General features: G+C 33.5%; 1 protein-coding gene and 1 non-coding gene across 6 annotated transcripts in view; both read right to left on the bottom strand.

Annotated features, from left to right (window-relative positions):
- The window catches only part of NPAS2 (neuronal PAS domain protein 2), a 258956-nt gene that overhangs the window by 50686 nt on the left and 191710 nt on the right, over positions 1-16560 (bottom strand). For all 5 annotated transcript variants that reach the window (XM_074213806.1, XM_074213807.1, XM_074213809.1 and 2 more), the window contains 2 exons: positions 3585-3705; positions 2069-2182 (listed from right to left, as the gene is read on the bottom strand). In XM_074213806.1, coding sequence (XP_074069907.1) covers positions 2069-2182; positions 3585-3705 — 235 coding nt within the window. The remainder of the gene's footprint in view (positions 1-2068; positions 2183-3584; positions 3706-16560) is intronic.
- LOC141510289 (U4 spliceosomal RNA) lies at positions 4397-4537 on the bottom strand. Its single transcript, XR_012474800.1, has one exon. It is a non-coding gene; the product is annotated as a U4 spliceosomal RNA (small nuclear RNA).

Genomic DNA, 16560 nt, shown 5'->3' with positions numbered 1-16560 from the left:
ATGAGCACTGAGATAACAATAGGACTTTCTTTCTATATGAATTATACAGCATAATGAATAAGCTCCCAGAAGGTAGACCTGATTTTCATTTGGCTTTGTATACCTGGAAACTAGAACAGTGCTCTGCATACAGCAGGTGCTTAATAAGTGCTGGCTGGATTGTATTAGTTGATTAGTCAGTTTTGTCTCTAGGTTCTATGTATGACCAAGTCAAGTCTTAACTTTTCCTAGACAGGTTTTGGTTGATAGATTGAGGTTTTTTTTTGTTTTTGTTTTTGTTTTTTTGTTTTTTTTTGTAACACCTAAAGCTAAATGGGTAGGAGAGGTCTATGGTCTATTCTAGAATGGTACTCCCTCTGACCTCAATTGGGGGGGCAAAGGCAGCCAGGAAAAATCGGAAAAGTCGGGAATAAAGTTCTCATAGAAATCTTCCTTTTACTATAGTTAAACTACAGTTGCATAGTTCAAATGTATGTACCCTGAATGTTGCATTTAAAAACAGTTGCAGCATATATATATATATATATATATATATATATATATATATATATATATACACATATATATATTCACATACATATACACACACATTTTTTTTCTCAGTTAGGGCCTTTTTAGCATACAAATACTTGCAAATAAAATGGAAAACAGAAGATATTGGCATCGAATAATGAAATTGGACAGTCTGCACTTTAAGATCCAATGGCACAAGTATGACTTGGGTCCAACAGAATTATATTGGGGTAATTTGGTTAACTTTCAGTGGCTATGATAATAAATTCAGAGTTAACCAAGACAGAAGTAGCAAAAATTATGACCAAGTCATCATCTGTATGCCAAGTCATTTTCATTTCATGTCCATCTTTCTCTGCTTTCCTCTTATCTCCTTCTCTCCTTCCTATCTCTTTTCTTCCTGCTAAAAACCTCTATTACCTTTTTCTTCCCTTTTGGTGTTTTAAGGAAAAAAACTTGCAGGTTTCTTGTTTGGTGTTAATATTTATGAAAGAGTAAATACCCTGATAGAATGTAAGCTACTAGTACATAAAAGGCACAAAGAACCTAGAGTCAAAATTGACTAATCACCTAATTATTGATTAATCAATAAACAAAACTCCTCTACTTCCCAAATAGGTCAGAGAACAAACCTCTCTAAATAGAGAAATGCAATATTTGATAAGAAATAAGAATGGCATAGTGGGGAAGAATTTTGTTTCTTAAGCCAGAGGACCTGGGTTCAAATCCTAAAACTGATAATTATTTTCTTTGTGACTCAGTTTCTTAATTTGTAAATGAAAGGGTTGGACTAGTAGCCCAAGGTCCTGTTCAGCTCTAGATCTATGATCCAATGGCATTTTAGATTGCTTGCAAAGATCCTGGGTTCAAATTTTATTTGAGTCAAAAATAAAAATAAATTTGGGAGTTTACAAGTCTGTCATGAAGACTGGCATTATCCAGGTACACTGAAGTATACAGGTGAAGCAATTAACTAGGTAATTCAGGCAAATAGTTGCTTTTCAGAAATTAAGGTTTCTTGTCTAGATTATTGTGAGCCCAGATGTATCCCTTAATATTTCCTCCTTCATCACTATTTAGAAAGAAATTTAGTCAACTCAGTTTTTGTTACAAAGCCATCAAGATGGAAGCATTTCACCAGTAGTCTAGTTGTAGCAAGGGGAGAAAAGGGAGAATTCCAAGTTGGTAGATATTTGAATGGAAAAAATGGACTATTTAAGCCCAAATGTGTCTGTGGGCTAAAAACCTGTTCTTAATTAATCAAAATATGTTTCAATTAAAGTGCATGACTATTTTATCAACCATAAAATAAATAAAGGAACAACGTGAATTTCAGTGGGACCCTGGAACTGGTACAAACTGATATGGGGGCATGTTCCTTTCAAGTTGCTGGTACTTTTTATGAACATAAAAATGTATTTCAGGAGCTCTAAAATTGAAGCCAAAAATATGAAAAACACATTCTCCCTTCTCTGTAATCTTCTATTTCTTGCCCCAATATGCCCTTTTGTATGATAAAAGGCACCAAAACATGGATATGACAATTAAAGCTTACCATTGTTGTAGGACCGAAAATTTCCTACAAATTTAATGTATTCATATGTTGGAAATTCCTTTGGATTCAAACTGCCTCTGAGAAGATGACAATAAAACTCTAAATCGTTGTCAGCTGGATCATTAAAAAGAAAAGGAAGGGAGAAAGGAGATATAAGCATTAAGCAGAAACTAGACTAAACAAGTGGTGTCTTTGTGAAAACTCCTACGTGAATTTAGTCTGTTCAGACACTGCCAGGATATTTCTCTCATTATGACTGACTAGTAGGCCCTGTTTATAACCTTTGCTGTATAGGTTTTTTCTTTTTAAACTTCATAGACATTTCATATCCCACATTTGGACACAATTAGTCTTGATTTGTTCACAAATGTCTGTGGTTGATTATGTCAGAATAGATTAGCTGTGGCTGCTTTTGTATGGTATATTAAAAGTAAATTCCTCACATAAGCCTCTCTTTCTCTTTTATTTTTTTCCTGCTTTGAAGTACAGCGGGATGGCAGAATAAATTGTCATGGAAAATGGGTTAAAACTTGAAAACATGGGCAGAGAATCATTGCTACCCTTATAAATGTAATTTTATATGCTTCATTAGATGATGGACATTTCACTAAGGATTAAGGTCTTGCCCTTTGTGTCTTTATGGGAACAAAAATCCTTCTAAATGGGAAGTCTTGTCTGAAAAAAGATCAGGATATCATACATGCTGGCAGACATGTGGATTACAAACAAACAAATAAAAAATCAATTAAAAAGCCAGAAGTATTTCAATATTGAGATGCTTGGCATCATGTAGAAAAAGCATCTGGATTTTTGGGAGAATTTTTCAGTTTTTTACCCAGATGTTTCACATTGTATAGACAAAGCAATTGTTTAGCCTTGCAAGATGAATATAGTTCAAAGATTCTAGAATTCCTCATCACCAGCAGAATCTCTGCCTCACATAACAGATTCTTTTGTTAAACATGAAATGTGAGTTTTGATTTTTCTAAGCCAAAATTTTTCATATTTCAAATGTAGAAAAAGAAATTTATTTGTTTATTTAATCATTCCTTCCTTCCTCCCTTGATTTGTCTTAGAATTGTAGTGACTATTCATGAGCCACATCCCAATAATGATCAGTAGAGAAGATTTAACGTGCTTCCCCCTCCCCAAATCAGGCCCCTTTTGCCTCTGCCCTTCAAATACTCAGGGGCTCACATTTGTACCAGATTTTGTGTGAACATCTATTAGCTTTAGCCCAATTGAGGTTTAGAACTTAGCATCTTCAGGCTCTCTTACAGCAGGGAATCTTGGTCTGTACCATGAGACTCTGCTAAAAAACACATTTCTTACTTTTTTTGTCTTTGGAATTCATCAAGGTTTAGCTTTAAACTTGATCTACATCTCTAAAGGTCAGAGAAAATGTATTATGTAGAATAATTATCTTTGCAATAAGTTTCTCTTTCTGAATCTACTCTTGAGATATATCACTTTTTCAAAATTAAAAATCCTACTTCAAAAGTAAAGCCAAACTTACATTTTAAGTATTCTGGAGAAGAAGAATCAGTCACAAGCATATGAGAAGAGAGCATCTTATAAACCTCTGAATGTTCCTGTTCTGGAAGGAAATTTAACAAATTCTGATCCATGACATCTGACTGAAAAATTAAAAAAAAGAAAAAGAGATTGGAGAAAAAGTTTATGCAAAATATAAAGACCAAGGAATGAAAAAAAATTCAAGCATATTTCCCTATAATGACTGCACAACAAGTACAGAACCTGTTCTTGGGGTATTAAATCAAAGATCTAATTTTCATTCCTGAGATGAAAATTCTTAATGCAATATTACATGATCTTGAACATATGGAATATCTAAAAGGTTCTACTTGGTAATAATAGAAATTACTATATAGAGAACTTTAAGGTTTGCAAAACACTTGGAATATCTTAACACATTATTCTGATTTTACAAATAAGAAAACTGAGACAGTGAAACACAGTATTTGGGGTAGAATTATGAACTCAGGTTTCCCCTGACTCTTTTCATATATTCTTTTCATTGTTCTAGCTAGCTGCACTTCTTCAACTGATATACTTTTTAATGCCCATGTAGAAAAGAGATGTTGTATGATGATCAATTATGATAGCCTTAACTCTTCTCAGCAATTCAGTAATCAAAGACAATTCTTTTGTGTGTTTGTTCCAGATACTGTTCATTTAAGGTTATTAATCTTTTAGTAAATATCAACTGATTGATTTTTTTTTCATCTTAGAAGAAAGAGCTAGAAATCAAATTTTAATATGAAGAAAAAATTTTAGGAGTATTTTTTTCATACAAGAAAAACTCAATCTCTGAAGAAACTGTCAAAAATTGCCAACGCATACTATATTTCAAGTCGTCATGGTGGGGTATTGGGAAAAATTTTCAATTAGCAATAATCACACCTTGGATAAAATTCATTGGCTATGATACTGCCACTGTGTAAAGCTAGGATTGATTTTTTTTAAGCTTTTAAAAATATTATATTTATTTGTTTTTCCAAATATAAGCAATGGTAGTTTTTAACCAATCATTTTTTCTGGCAAAATTTTGAGTTTTACATTTTTCTCCCTCCCTCCCTTATCTCCTCCCTCCCCTGACAAAAAGCAATCTACTATAGGTTCTGCATTTATAAACATGATAAACAATAGATCCATATAATCAAAGAAAATTCTTAGAGACCTATGATGGAAAAATGCCATCCACATCCAGAGAAAGAACTGTGGAATCTAAATACAGACCAACCATACTATTTTCACCTTTTTAAATTTTGTTTTTTTGCTTTTTCCTTTTCATGGTTTTATCTTTTTTGTTCTGATTCTTCTTTAACAGCATGACTAATATGGAAATATGTATAATATGATTGAACATGTATAAACTATGTCAGATTATTGGCTGTCCTAGGGTGGGGGGAAGGAAGGATGGGAGGAAGAAAACTACAAAAATAAATGTTGAAAATTATTTTTACATATAATTGGAAACAAATAAAAAAATGTTGTAGTAAGTCAAGGATATCAATCAGGAATCTAGTCTTTTTTAAAATTTTGCTTTAATTTTTTCCAACTACATGCAAAGAGTTTTCAGCATTCATTTTTTGTAAGTTTTTGAATTCTATATTTTTCTTTTTTTACCCAATTGATATTTTATTTTATTTTACCAATAACAGGTTATGAAAGCTTTCCAACATTTATCCACATGCATCTGCACATTTATAAGTTACATAATTTCCTTCCACTCTTCCTTCCCACCCAGAGGTGAACAGTCTGGTGAACATTGTACATATACATTTTTGTTTAACATATTTACAAATTAGTTATTTTCTGAATGAGGAATTAGGACTAAGGGAAAAAAGAAAACCATAAGATAGGAAGGAAAAATATAAGAGAAATTTTTTAAAAAAGTGAATAGTGTTCATTCAGATTCTTTGGTCTGTTTTTGTTTTGTTTTGTTTTTCTTTATGTGGATGTATATAGCATTGTCTATAACAGATCTCCGAATTGCATCTATTAAAGTTCATCAGCTCACAGTGTTATTGTTAATGTGTACGATGTTCTCTTGGTTCTGCTCCCTTTTCTCAGCATCAGTTCCTGTAATTCGTTCCATGCTTCTCTAGTGTCTGACCATTCGTGGTTTCTCATAGAACAATAGCCCTCCATAACATTCATATGGCATAACTCGTTCAGTCATTCCCCAATTAATGGACATCCCCTCAATTTTCAATTCTTTGCCATTATAAAAAGGGCTGCTGTGAATATTTTGGAACATGTGGAACTTTTCTCATTTTTTATGATTTCTTCTGGATATAAGCCTGGTATTGGTATTGCTGGATCAAAGGATATGATCAGTTTTATTGCTCTTTGGGCATGCTTTCATATTGCTCTAAAGGATGGTTGGATTAATTCACAACTCCACCAACAGTACTTTAATATCCCAATCCTCCCACAACCTTTCCATCACTGATCATTTTCCCTTTTTGTCATCTTAGCTAATCTGATAGGTGTGAAGTGGCATCTCGTAATTGTTTTAATTTGCATTTCTCTATTCAGAAATGTTGGGGCATTTTCCCATATGATTATATAATAGCTTTAATTTCTTCATTTGAAAATGGCCTATTCACATCCTTTGACTATTTTTCAGCCAGGGAATGACTTGTAGCCTTAAAGGTTTGATGCAATTCTCTCTATATTTTAAAAATGAGATCTTTAGGGTAGCTAGGTAGTGTGATGAATAAAGCACTGGCCCTGGAGTCAGAAGAAATGGTTTCAAACACTTAATAATTACATAGCTGTGTGACCTTGAGCAAATCACTTAAGCCCATTTTCTTGCAAAAAAAAGCCAAAAAAAATAATGAAACTTTTATCAGAAACTCTACCTGTGAAAATTGTTTCCCAGATTTCTGTTTTCCTTTTAATTTTGGCAACAGTGTTTTTTTTTCTTTTTAAATTTTTTTTTATTTATTTAAGGCAATGGGGTTAAGAGTGACTTGCTCAAGGTCACACAGCTAGGCAATTATTAGGTGTCTGAGGCTGCATTTGAAGTCAGGTCCCATTGACTCCAGGGCCATTGCTCTATCCACTGCACCACCTAGCTGCCCCCTAGCATTGATTTTATTAATGAAAAAACCATTTTAATTTAATAAAATCAAAATCATCCATAAATTTCTCCCCTTTACATAGATCTGACAATATTTCTTGATCTGCTGATTTGTCTATTGCTCTTTATGTCTAAATCCTGTACCATTTTTTGGTACAGGGTATGGTGGGTTTACGTCTAGTTTTTGCCACACTATTTTTTTAAGTTTTTTTTTTTTTTGCAAGGCAAATGGGGTTAAGTGGATTGCCCAAGGCCACACGGCTAGGTAATTATTAAATGTCTGAGACTGGATTTGAACCTAGGTACTCCTGACCTGGCTGGTGCTTTATCCACTGTGCAACCTAGCCACCCCCTGGGCACACTATTTTCCAATTTTCCCCAAAATTTTTGTGGAATAGTGAGAGTCCTTATCCCAGAAGCTAATGTTTTTGGACTTGTCAAACAATGGATTATTGAAGTCATTTACTAAAGTTTCTTTTGTAACTATCCTAAATCACTGGCCCTTTACTCTATTTCTTAACTAGCACCAGCCAGTTTTGATGACTTTATATCATGGTTTTAGATCTGGGAGAACAAGTCCACCTTCCTTTACAATTTTTTTTATCAGTTCCCTTGGTATTCTTGACTTTTTGTTGTTCCAAATGAATTTTGTTAGTATTTTTTCTAGTTTGGTAAAATAGCTATTTGGTAGTTTGATTGGTTTGTTACTAAATAAGTAATATAATTTGGGTAGAAATATCAGTTTTATTATATTAGCCTGGTCTAACCATAAGTAGTTGACATTTTTCCAGTTGTTTAGATCTGACTTTATTTGTGTGAAAAGTGCTTTGTAATTGTGTTTGAACAGTTTCTGGGTTTGTCTTGGGATTCCCAAGTATTTAATGTTGTCTGCATTTACTTTAACTGGAATTTCTCTTTCTATCTCTTGCCTTGAACTTTGTTCATATTTAGAAATGCTGATGCCACTTTGCTGAAGTTGTTGATTGCTTCAAGAAGTTTTAAAGATGATTTTCTTGGGTTTTCTAAGTATATTATCATATCATCTGCAAAGAGTGAAAGTTTTGCTTTCTCATTGCCAATTTTAATTCCTTCAATTTCTTTTCTTTCTCTTATTCTAAAGCTAACATTTCTAATACTACAGTGAATAGTAATGGTGATAATGACATCCTTGTTTCACTTCTGGTCTCATTGGAAATGTCCCTAGCTTATCCCTATTACACATAATATTTCTTGATGGTTTTAGATAGATACAGCTTATAATTTTAAGGAAAACTCCATTTATTCCTATACACTCTAGTGTTTTATAATAGAAATGGATGTTGTATTTTGTCAAAGACTTTTTCTGCATCTATTGAGATCATGATTATTGTTGGTTTTGCTATTGATATGATCAATTATTTTGAGTGTTTTCCTAATATTGAACCATCCCTGTCTACCTGGTATAAATCTTATCTGATCATGGCATATTATCCTAGAAATAACTTGCTATAATCTCTTTGCTACAATTTTATTTAAGATTTTTACATCAATGTTCATTAGGGAGATTGGTCTATAATTTTCTTTGTCTGCTTTTGCTTCTTCCTGGTTTAGGTATCAGCACCATATTGGTGTCATAAAAGGAATTTGGCTAAGCTCCATGTTTCCCTATTTTTAAAAATAGTTTATGTAGAATTGGAATTAATTGTTCCTTAAATGTTTGGTAGAATTCACTTGTAAATTCAACTGGACCTGGAGACTTTTTCTTAGGGAGTTTATTGATAGTTTCTTCAATTTCTTTTTCTGAAATGGAGTTTTAAGTATTTTATTTCCTCTTCTGTCAATATGGGTAGTTTGTATTTTTGTAAATAAACATCCATTTCATTCAGGTTACAAAATTTGTTGACATATAGTTGGGCAAAATAACTTTGAATTATCTTTTTAATGTTCTCCTCTTTGGAAGTGAGTTCACCCTTTTCATTTTTGATACTGGTAATTTGGTTTTCTTCTTTCTTTTTTAAAAATCAGATTAAGCAAAGGTTTATCTATTTTATTGTTTTTTTCATTAAATCAACTCTTAGCTTAATTTATTAGAACAATGATTTTCTTGCTTACAAATTTATTAATCTCTCCTTTGATTTTCAGAATTTCTAACTTGGTATTTAACTGGGGATATTTAATTTATACTTTTTATAATTTTTTAGTTGCATACCTACTTCATTGATCTCCTTTTTTTCTATTTTATTCATATGATCATTTAGAGCTATAAGATTTCCCTGCAAAACTGCTTTGACTGTCTCCCCAAAATTCTGGTATGATGTCTCATTGCTATCATTTTCTTGGTTGAAATAATTATTTCTATGATTTGTTGTTTGATCCATTCCTTCTTTAAAATTAAGCTATTTTGTTTACAATTAATTTTTGGTTTATCTTTCCATGGCCCTTAATTGCATGTAACTTTTATTGCATCATGATTGGAAAAGTATGCATTTATTTATTTCTGCCTTTTTACATTTGATTGTAAGGTTTTTATGACCTAGTACATAGTTTTGATATATGTGCCATATACGGCAGAGACAAAGGTATATTCTTTCTATTTCCATTCAGTTTCCTCCAGAGGTCTATCTTATCTAAGTTTTCAAAGATTTTAATTAACCTTTTTAGCTTCCTTCTTGTTTATTTTGTAGTTAGATTTAGCTAGTTCTGATAGAAGGAGGTTGAGGTCCCCCACTATTATAGCTTTACTTTCTGTGTCTCCTTGTAATTTATTCAGCTTCTCCTCTAAGAATTTGGATGCTTTACCACTGAGTACATTCATGTTTAATAATGATATAACTTTATTGCCTATGGTGCCTTTTAAGATTTAGTTTCCTTTCTGATTCCCTTTAATGAGGTCTCTTTTTGTTTTTGCTTTTTCTGAGATCAGGATCACGACCCCTGATTTATTTTACTTCTGCTGAAGCATAAAACATCTTGCTCCAGTCTTTTACCTTTAGCCTGTGTATATCTCTCTGCTTCAAATGTGTTTCTTGTAAAGCACACATTGTATCCATTCTGGTATCTATTTTCTTTTTATGGGAGACTACAGCCTAATCACAATTACAGTTAAGATTACTCATTCTTGCGGTGACTAGGTGGCACCTAGCCACCATAGAGCACCAGCCACGGAGTCAGGAGTACCTGAGTTCAAATCCAGCCTCAGACACAATAATTACCTAGCTGTGTGGCCTTGGGCAAGCCACTTAACCCCATTGCCTTGCAAAACAAAACCTAAAAAAAAAGATTACTAATTCTTTGTTTTCCTCCATGTTATCTTTCCCCATTTATACTTTTCTCTTTCCTTTCCTCTTATCCCTCCTAATCTGTGTTTTGCTCCTTTTCTCCTTTAACTTTTCTTTGAAATTTTAACTTTAAGTTTACTTTAACTTTTACCTTCCATTTTATAAGTCCCTTCTCTTTTCCTTCCCTCCCCCACCCCTTACTTCCCTGTAGGGCAGGGTAGATTTTTAAAATCAATTGAGAATATGGGTTATTCCCTTTCTGACCTATATCTATTGAATAGGATTTACTCAATGTTCACACCCTCCCTTCTTTCCCTCTACTATAAAAGGTCTTTGTGCCTCTTCACCTGGTGCTATTTATCCACTAATGCCTAGCTTTCTCCAAGTTAAGTCCTTTTTATATTTTTATTGTTTTTAACCCTGTTTGATACTTACATTCCCCTTTGTCAAAATATACTCTTTTTATCTGATCTGATAAAATAATTCTACATTTTTCCACCTTCCCACCTTCTTTCCCCCTCCCCATGATAATGAATAAATTGATATAGGTTATACATGTACAATCATGTTTAAAATCTTTCCCTATTAGTCATATTGTGAAAGAACTAGGGAAAAACCATTAAAAAGAAAAAAAACACAAAGCAAATTTCAAAAAGTAAAAATAGTATGCTTTGGTCTATGTTCACTCTATAGTTTTTTCCCTCTGGATATGGCTGGCATTTTCCATCACAAGTGTTTTAGAATAGTTCTTGATTACTGAACTTCTCAAGGGATTTAAGTTCATCATTGTCGATTATCACACAGTTTTTCTGTTAATATGTACAATGTTCTCCCTGTCCTGTTCACAAGAATGTAGGCTTTTACTCCTACCCAAAAGCAAATGTTAATTTCCTAAATTTTGATTGGCTGTAGTCTAGACAGTCAAAAATTAAATCATTAAACAGTATAAGACCATAGCATTATATAGTTTGAGAACAAAAAGGGACCACAGATCATTTACTCCTTCATTTTACAGAAGGGGAATTGGAGACCCAAAGATGAGTCACAAGTAGTAAGTAGTGAAATCAGGATATAAACCTAGGTATTCAGATTTCAAATTGAGCATTCTTTCACTGCACCAAAAGAGAACTGCAAAGAATCTCAAGAAATCCTAAAATAAATGCATACAAGTTCCAGAGGAGACCTTTAAAATGGCCTAGTTCTTTGTCTTTAGGTCAGTGAATGTTTAAACCAGGAATTCTTACATTTGAGGTCAGTAGACAGATTTCAGGGATTTATGAACTTGAGTGGAAAAAAGAAAAAAAAATCTTTATTTTTCAGCAACTTCTAACTGAAGTTTAGCATTTCCTTTCTAAGAAGAGGTGCATAGGCTTCATTAGATTGCCAAAAAGGTCCATGACACAAATAAAGTTAAGAATCCCTGCTAATGAATTCTTTCTTGTAGCCAGTTGAAATCTCTCTGATATGATTATCAACCTATTATATAAGGCAGTCTGGAGAGAGTGCTGGACTTGGGTGCCAAACAACTCTGGGTTCTCATGAAGCTGAGTCTTTCTGATTTCAAGCCTAGAAGTCTAAATACTTCACTATCTAGATGCCCTCCGGTCAAGCAATTAGCAAACAGTTATTAAGCACCTGTAAAGTACTGTTGTAGGCACTGGAGTTGTGATAAACAGAAGTGTAACAAAGTCTACTTTCTATGGGATATATCTGATCTGGAAGAAGCTTGGAATCTGGGATGATGGCTCTTATTACCATCTCCAATGGCATAAAATATAGACATGAAAAAAAACCCCATAATTTTTGGCAGCTAGGAAATTCCAACAGAGAACATAAAGAAAATAATAGAACTTAAAATGATTTGTTTTTTTAACTTATAAAAGTCTCAAGTTACAACTTAACAACCATGTGGAACTTGCTGATCTTTTGCTCATTAAAGCAAATGGATAAAAATAAACATTCTTTTTCCACTAAACTATAAAACTGGAACCCTCCCAGTCTCCATTCAAGAGGAAAAGTGAATATTCCAGCAGGCACTGCTTTCACCAAGTGTGAGGTTATCACTATTATCACTTATCAATCTAAGGTACAAGGCTCTTTCCCCACCTTGAGTGACAAGCTGAATATATTTGACTGCTTTATCTGGACCTTTTCTGATCTCAGAGACATATTTGAAGTTGGAACTCCAAATCAAACCTTTCCCAATTTTTTTTCTGTGAAGGAAGAAGGTTTGAGTATAGTCAGGAAAAGAAGCCTTGACTTTTTACACACTAGAAAGAAGGTATTCTGCAGGCAGAGTTTTCCTTTCTGACTTTTGTACTCTCAGAATCATTTGGTTTCTCCTTGGCCATTTATAAACCTGCCATTTATAAAAAGAGCTTTATGACTTGGCTGCTATGGCATTGCTCCTTATGAGGCAGGTGTGGGCTGGGGTTTGGGGGGTGGAGAGTAAGTGGAGAAAGCAGGCAAAGTTCACAATGGCATTCATATATTCTCTGAAGTTTGCTTCTCCACCTCTAGGGAAACCTTCTTCCTGTATGGTGCAGATAAAGTTAGAGATAATAACTGGACTTAGGATTTTATAGATCTAGAGAATTTCTAGGTGAAGAAACTCCTACCAATTCAGGTCAGCAACTTTTCTACAACTTAACAGTCTTAGTGAGTTGCTTATTTCTCATATCTGTTTTTTTTTTACCCAGGTTGTCTGTTCCTCATTCCTGAAATACACATATTCTCTTTACCCCTGCCTCCTAAAATCCCTGGTTTCTTTTAATTATCTTTCTGACACTTTTAGTTCTTAATCTGGAGTTCATGAATTAACAAAAAATGATACTTCAAACAGAATTGGTTTCCTTTGTAATTCTGTTTATTTTATGCATTTAAAAACATTCTGAGAGGGATCCATGACACAAAAACTTAAGAACTTCTTGATCTTCAAGAAACTATTTTCTGATTCCACAATCCTTCCAAAAAAAATTTCCCTTTATTTTCTGCATATATTTTGGAGATATTTTATGCTCTGCTTTAGTAGAATGTATTAGAGGTTCACTTGGCCTTTGAGACCATCCTAGGGAGCATATGCACAAAATTCTCTGGGAAACTTCCATAGATAGTGTGCCTCAGTGTCCATGAGCACTCTGCTTGACAAATTCTGGTCTTTTTAAAAATTTTTTAGTGAAATCTCCATATGAAGCCACTTGGAGTAGCAATGGAAGAGAGAGTCAAAAACTGTCTCTTCTTTTTTATTATTAAATTTTATTTTTAATTTATGGAATAAAAAATCATTTCCATAACATAGCACAATAAAAAAAGCTGATTGCAATCTAAATCTACTATGTACAACTTGCTATACCTTTCAATACACAACAAAATTATCGTGTAAATTTCTCTTTTTCTTCTTCTCTACCCTCTCTCACAATCTCTGGGCTAGAGATAATTATTAGACATTAATAGACATATAGATGTAAAAATAATTCTATACATACTTCTATTTATCAGTCCTTTCTCTGGATGTAGATAATATCTTTATATGTCCTTTATAGTCAATTTGGATACTTAAAATATTGTAATTCAAAGTCATTCTAAAAACTATTGCTGTTACTGGATACAATGTTCTCTTGGTTCTGCTCATTTCCCTCTTCATTATTTAGTGTTGATCTATCATTGTTTTTCTAAAATCATAGCACAGTAGTATTCTGACATAATCATATACCATAGCTTTGTGGGCCTTTCAGTTCTCTCTTCTTTTAAGGGACACAGCACCTTCCTCACTTGCAATTATGAAGCAGGGGAAGGAGAGAGCCAAAGGGTCACTCAAGATCACTTAATGTAGTTCATCAGGATAAAATGTTTGATCCTTTCAATTCTGTATCACCAGATGGCCAGAAATAGGGAGGAAGTTTATCACCTTTGATGTGACCAAAGGCTGAGTCACATACAAGTCCTTGGATTGTGCAGATGTTTCCAAGGCAACTCTCAGAGTAGGGATGGTCCCTACTTAACAATTTAACCTTTGTTGCACTTACAAATGTACGTATAATTTTTTGTTACAAATATACATTTTACCTATGGGAGGGACTATTTCATTTCTATCTTTGTATCCTCAGTATCTAGCATAGTGCCTGGCACATTGTATATACTTGATATCTGTTTGTTGATGGGTGGATTTGAGTTTTTAACTGTTTTTTGATTCATGGAACCCTCAGAATAATGGTTTTAAATACACAAAATAAAATACATAGGACTCCAAAGGAAGTGAACTCTATTAAAATAGAGTTTGTACATTTCAATACGATTTTATGTTTTTCCAATTACAAGTCAAGACAATTTTTGCAGTCATTTTTACACGATTTTGAGTTTCAATTTTTTCCCTTTCTTCCCTCCCCTTTTCATAAAATGATAGGCAATGTTATAGGTTATGGATGTACTATCATATAAAACATTTTTTTCTATATTAGTCACAGTTACAAAAGAAGAAAACTTTTTTTAAAATCATGAAAAAAAGTGAAAAAAATATCCTTTGATCTTTACTCAGAATCTATCAGCTTTTTTCTTTTATCTGAATGTGGATTGCACTTTCCTTTGAGACTCTTTTGTGCTTGTCTTAGATCATTGTGTTGCTGGAAAGAGTTGAGTCATTCATAGTTGAACATCACACAGTGTTGCTGATATGGAGTACAATGTTTTCCTGATTGTGTTCATTTCATTTTGCATCACTTTGTACAGTCTTTCCAAGTTTTTTTTTAAATCTACCTGTTCATAATTTCTTTTTACACAATAGTATCTCATCAAATTTATATACCACAAGGGATGGCTAGGTGGCACAGTGGATAGAGCATGGACCCTGGAGTCAGGAGGACCTGAGTTCAATTCTGGCCTCAGACACTTAATAATTACCTAGCTGTGTGACCTTGGGCAAGTCACTTAACCTCATTGCCTTGCAAAAACTTTTAAAAAATTTATATACCACAGCTTGTTCTGTCATTCCCCAATTGATGGTCAACCCTTCAGTTTCCAATATTTTGCCACCATGAAAAGGGTTGTTATGAATGTCCTTTTCCCTTTTTAATGATCTCTTTGGGATACAGATCAAGTAGTGGTATTGAATCAAATGTTATTCAAAGTTTGATTGCTCTTTGGGCATAGTTCCAAATTGTTCTCCAGAATGATTGCATCAGCATACAACTCCATCAACAATACATTAGTGTTCTAATTTTCCCTCACTCCATCCAACATTTATCATTTTCCATTTTTGTGAAAGAGTATTTCTTCATAAGCCTTTAGATATTTCTTCATCTGAAAACTGCCTGTTCATATCCTTTGATCACTTATCATTTGAGGAATGGCTGGTATTTCTTATTAATTTGACTCAACTTTCTATGTATTTGAGAAATGAGGCCTTTATCAGAGACAATTGCAGTAAAGATTATTTCCCTGCTTTCTTTCTAGTCTTGGTTATATTTTTGGTGAAAAATCTTTTAATTTACTATAATCAAAATTATCTAATTTACATTTCATAATACTCTCTCTCTCTTTCTCCCTCTCCCTCTCCCTCTCCCTCTCTCTCTTTCTCTCTCTCTCTCTCTCTCTCTCTCTCTCTCTCTCTCTCTCTCTCTCTCTCTCTCCTCCCCCCCCTCCCCCCCTCCCCCCTCCTGTTTAGTCAGGAACCTGTAACTCACTTAGCTTTTCTTTTAAGAATTTGGATACTATACTACTTGCTGCATATCACATTTTTTTTTTAAAAAAAAGAAAATTATAAGTCCTCAGTTAAGAATCTCTGACCTAGATAATTATTTAAGGAGATGGAATAAGGGAATATGTCATTTATGACATCTGCCCTACTGCTGAATATCACGGATTTTGAGCTTGAATAGAGTGACCCTATTACTTTCCATTTGTAAGAACTCATCTCTCTGATGTGACCTTTGTCGTGAATAGGAATAAAGGCAATGAATGTTAGGAGTAACGCAAAGTTAAAATTTCACAGGACAAGACTGGCAACAGGAAAATGGAAAAAGGAACTTGAGAGAAGGAGATACTATATAATTGTAATGGTTTAACAAATCATTAAGATGGGGAAGGAAGAAGGTGTAGATTGAGCGGTGATGATAGCCTGAGAAAGGACTGAAAAACTGAGGTATTGCAGATCAGTTATGGTAAAGATTAAATACAGGGTTATATGTTGAAAGGCAGAGGGAAAGTTGGAGTGGTAATATTGTGATTAAATTAGGGTATTTCAGAGTTGATGAAGATGAAAGTAGGGCATTTGTGCAGTCTTGAGAATAAAACCCTCTGTATGTAGCTAAAGTGTAGTGCAGCAGTAGTTTCATAGGAAATGAGTAGCTGAGGAATTAGGAGGGTAGGGTTTTTAAGATTATGTACGTTGAAGTCCCTTAGTATGAGTATAACCATAGTTTTCTTAGACTAAACTGAAATAGCAAAGTTAGTTTTATAAATGAAGTTTTATTCTTGAGAATCTTACCAAAAGCCCATGAGTGGATGGCATACTTAAAAAGCAATATTTATAGAATTTAAGCAAAATCCATAAAATTTTGATGACCAACCTATCAGATCACACTTTTGTGCATATGATTCTTTTATGATTTTCTTTATGATTCTCAAAC

The sequence above is a fragment of the Macrotis lagotis genome, chromosome 1, assembly GCF_037893015.1.
Source record: "Macrotis lagotis isolate mMagLag1 chromosome 1, bilby.v1.9.chrom.fasta, whole genome shotgun sequence".
Lineage (NCBI taxonomy): Eukaryota > Metazoa > Chordata > Mammalia > Peramelemorphia > Peramelidae > Macrotis > Macrotis lagotis.
Note: the sequence above shows the minus strand (reverse complement) of the source record. Positions and strands in the feature narration are given on the sequence as shown.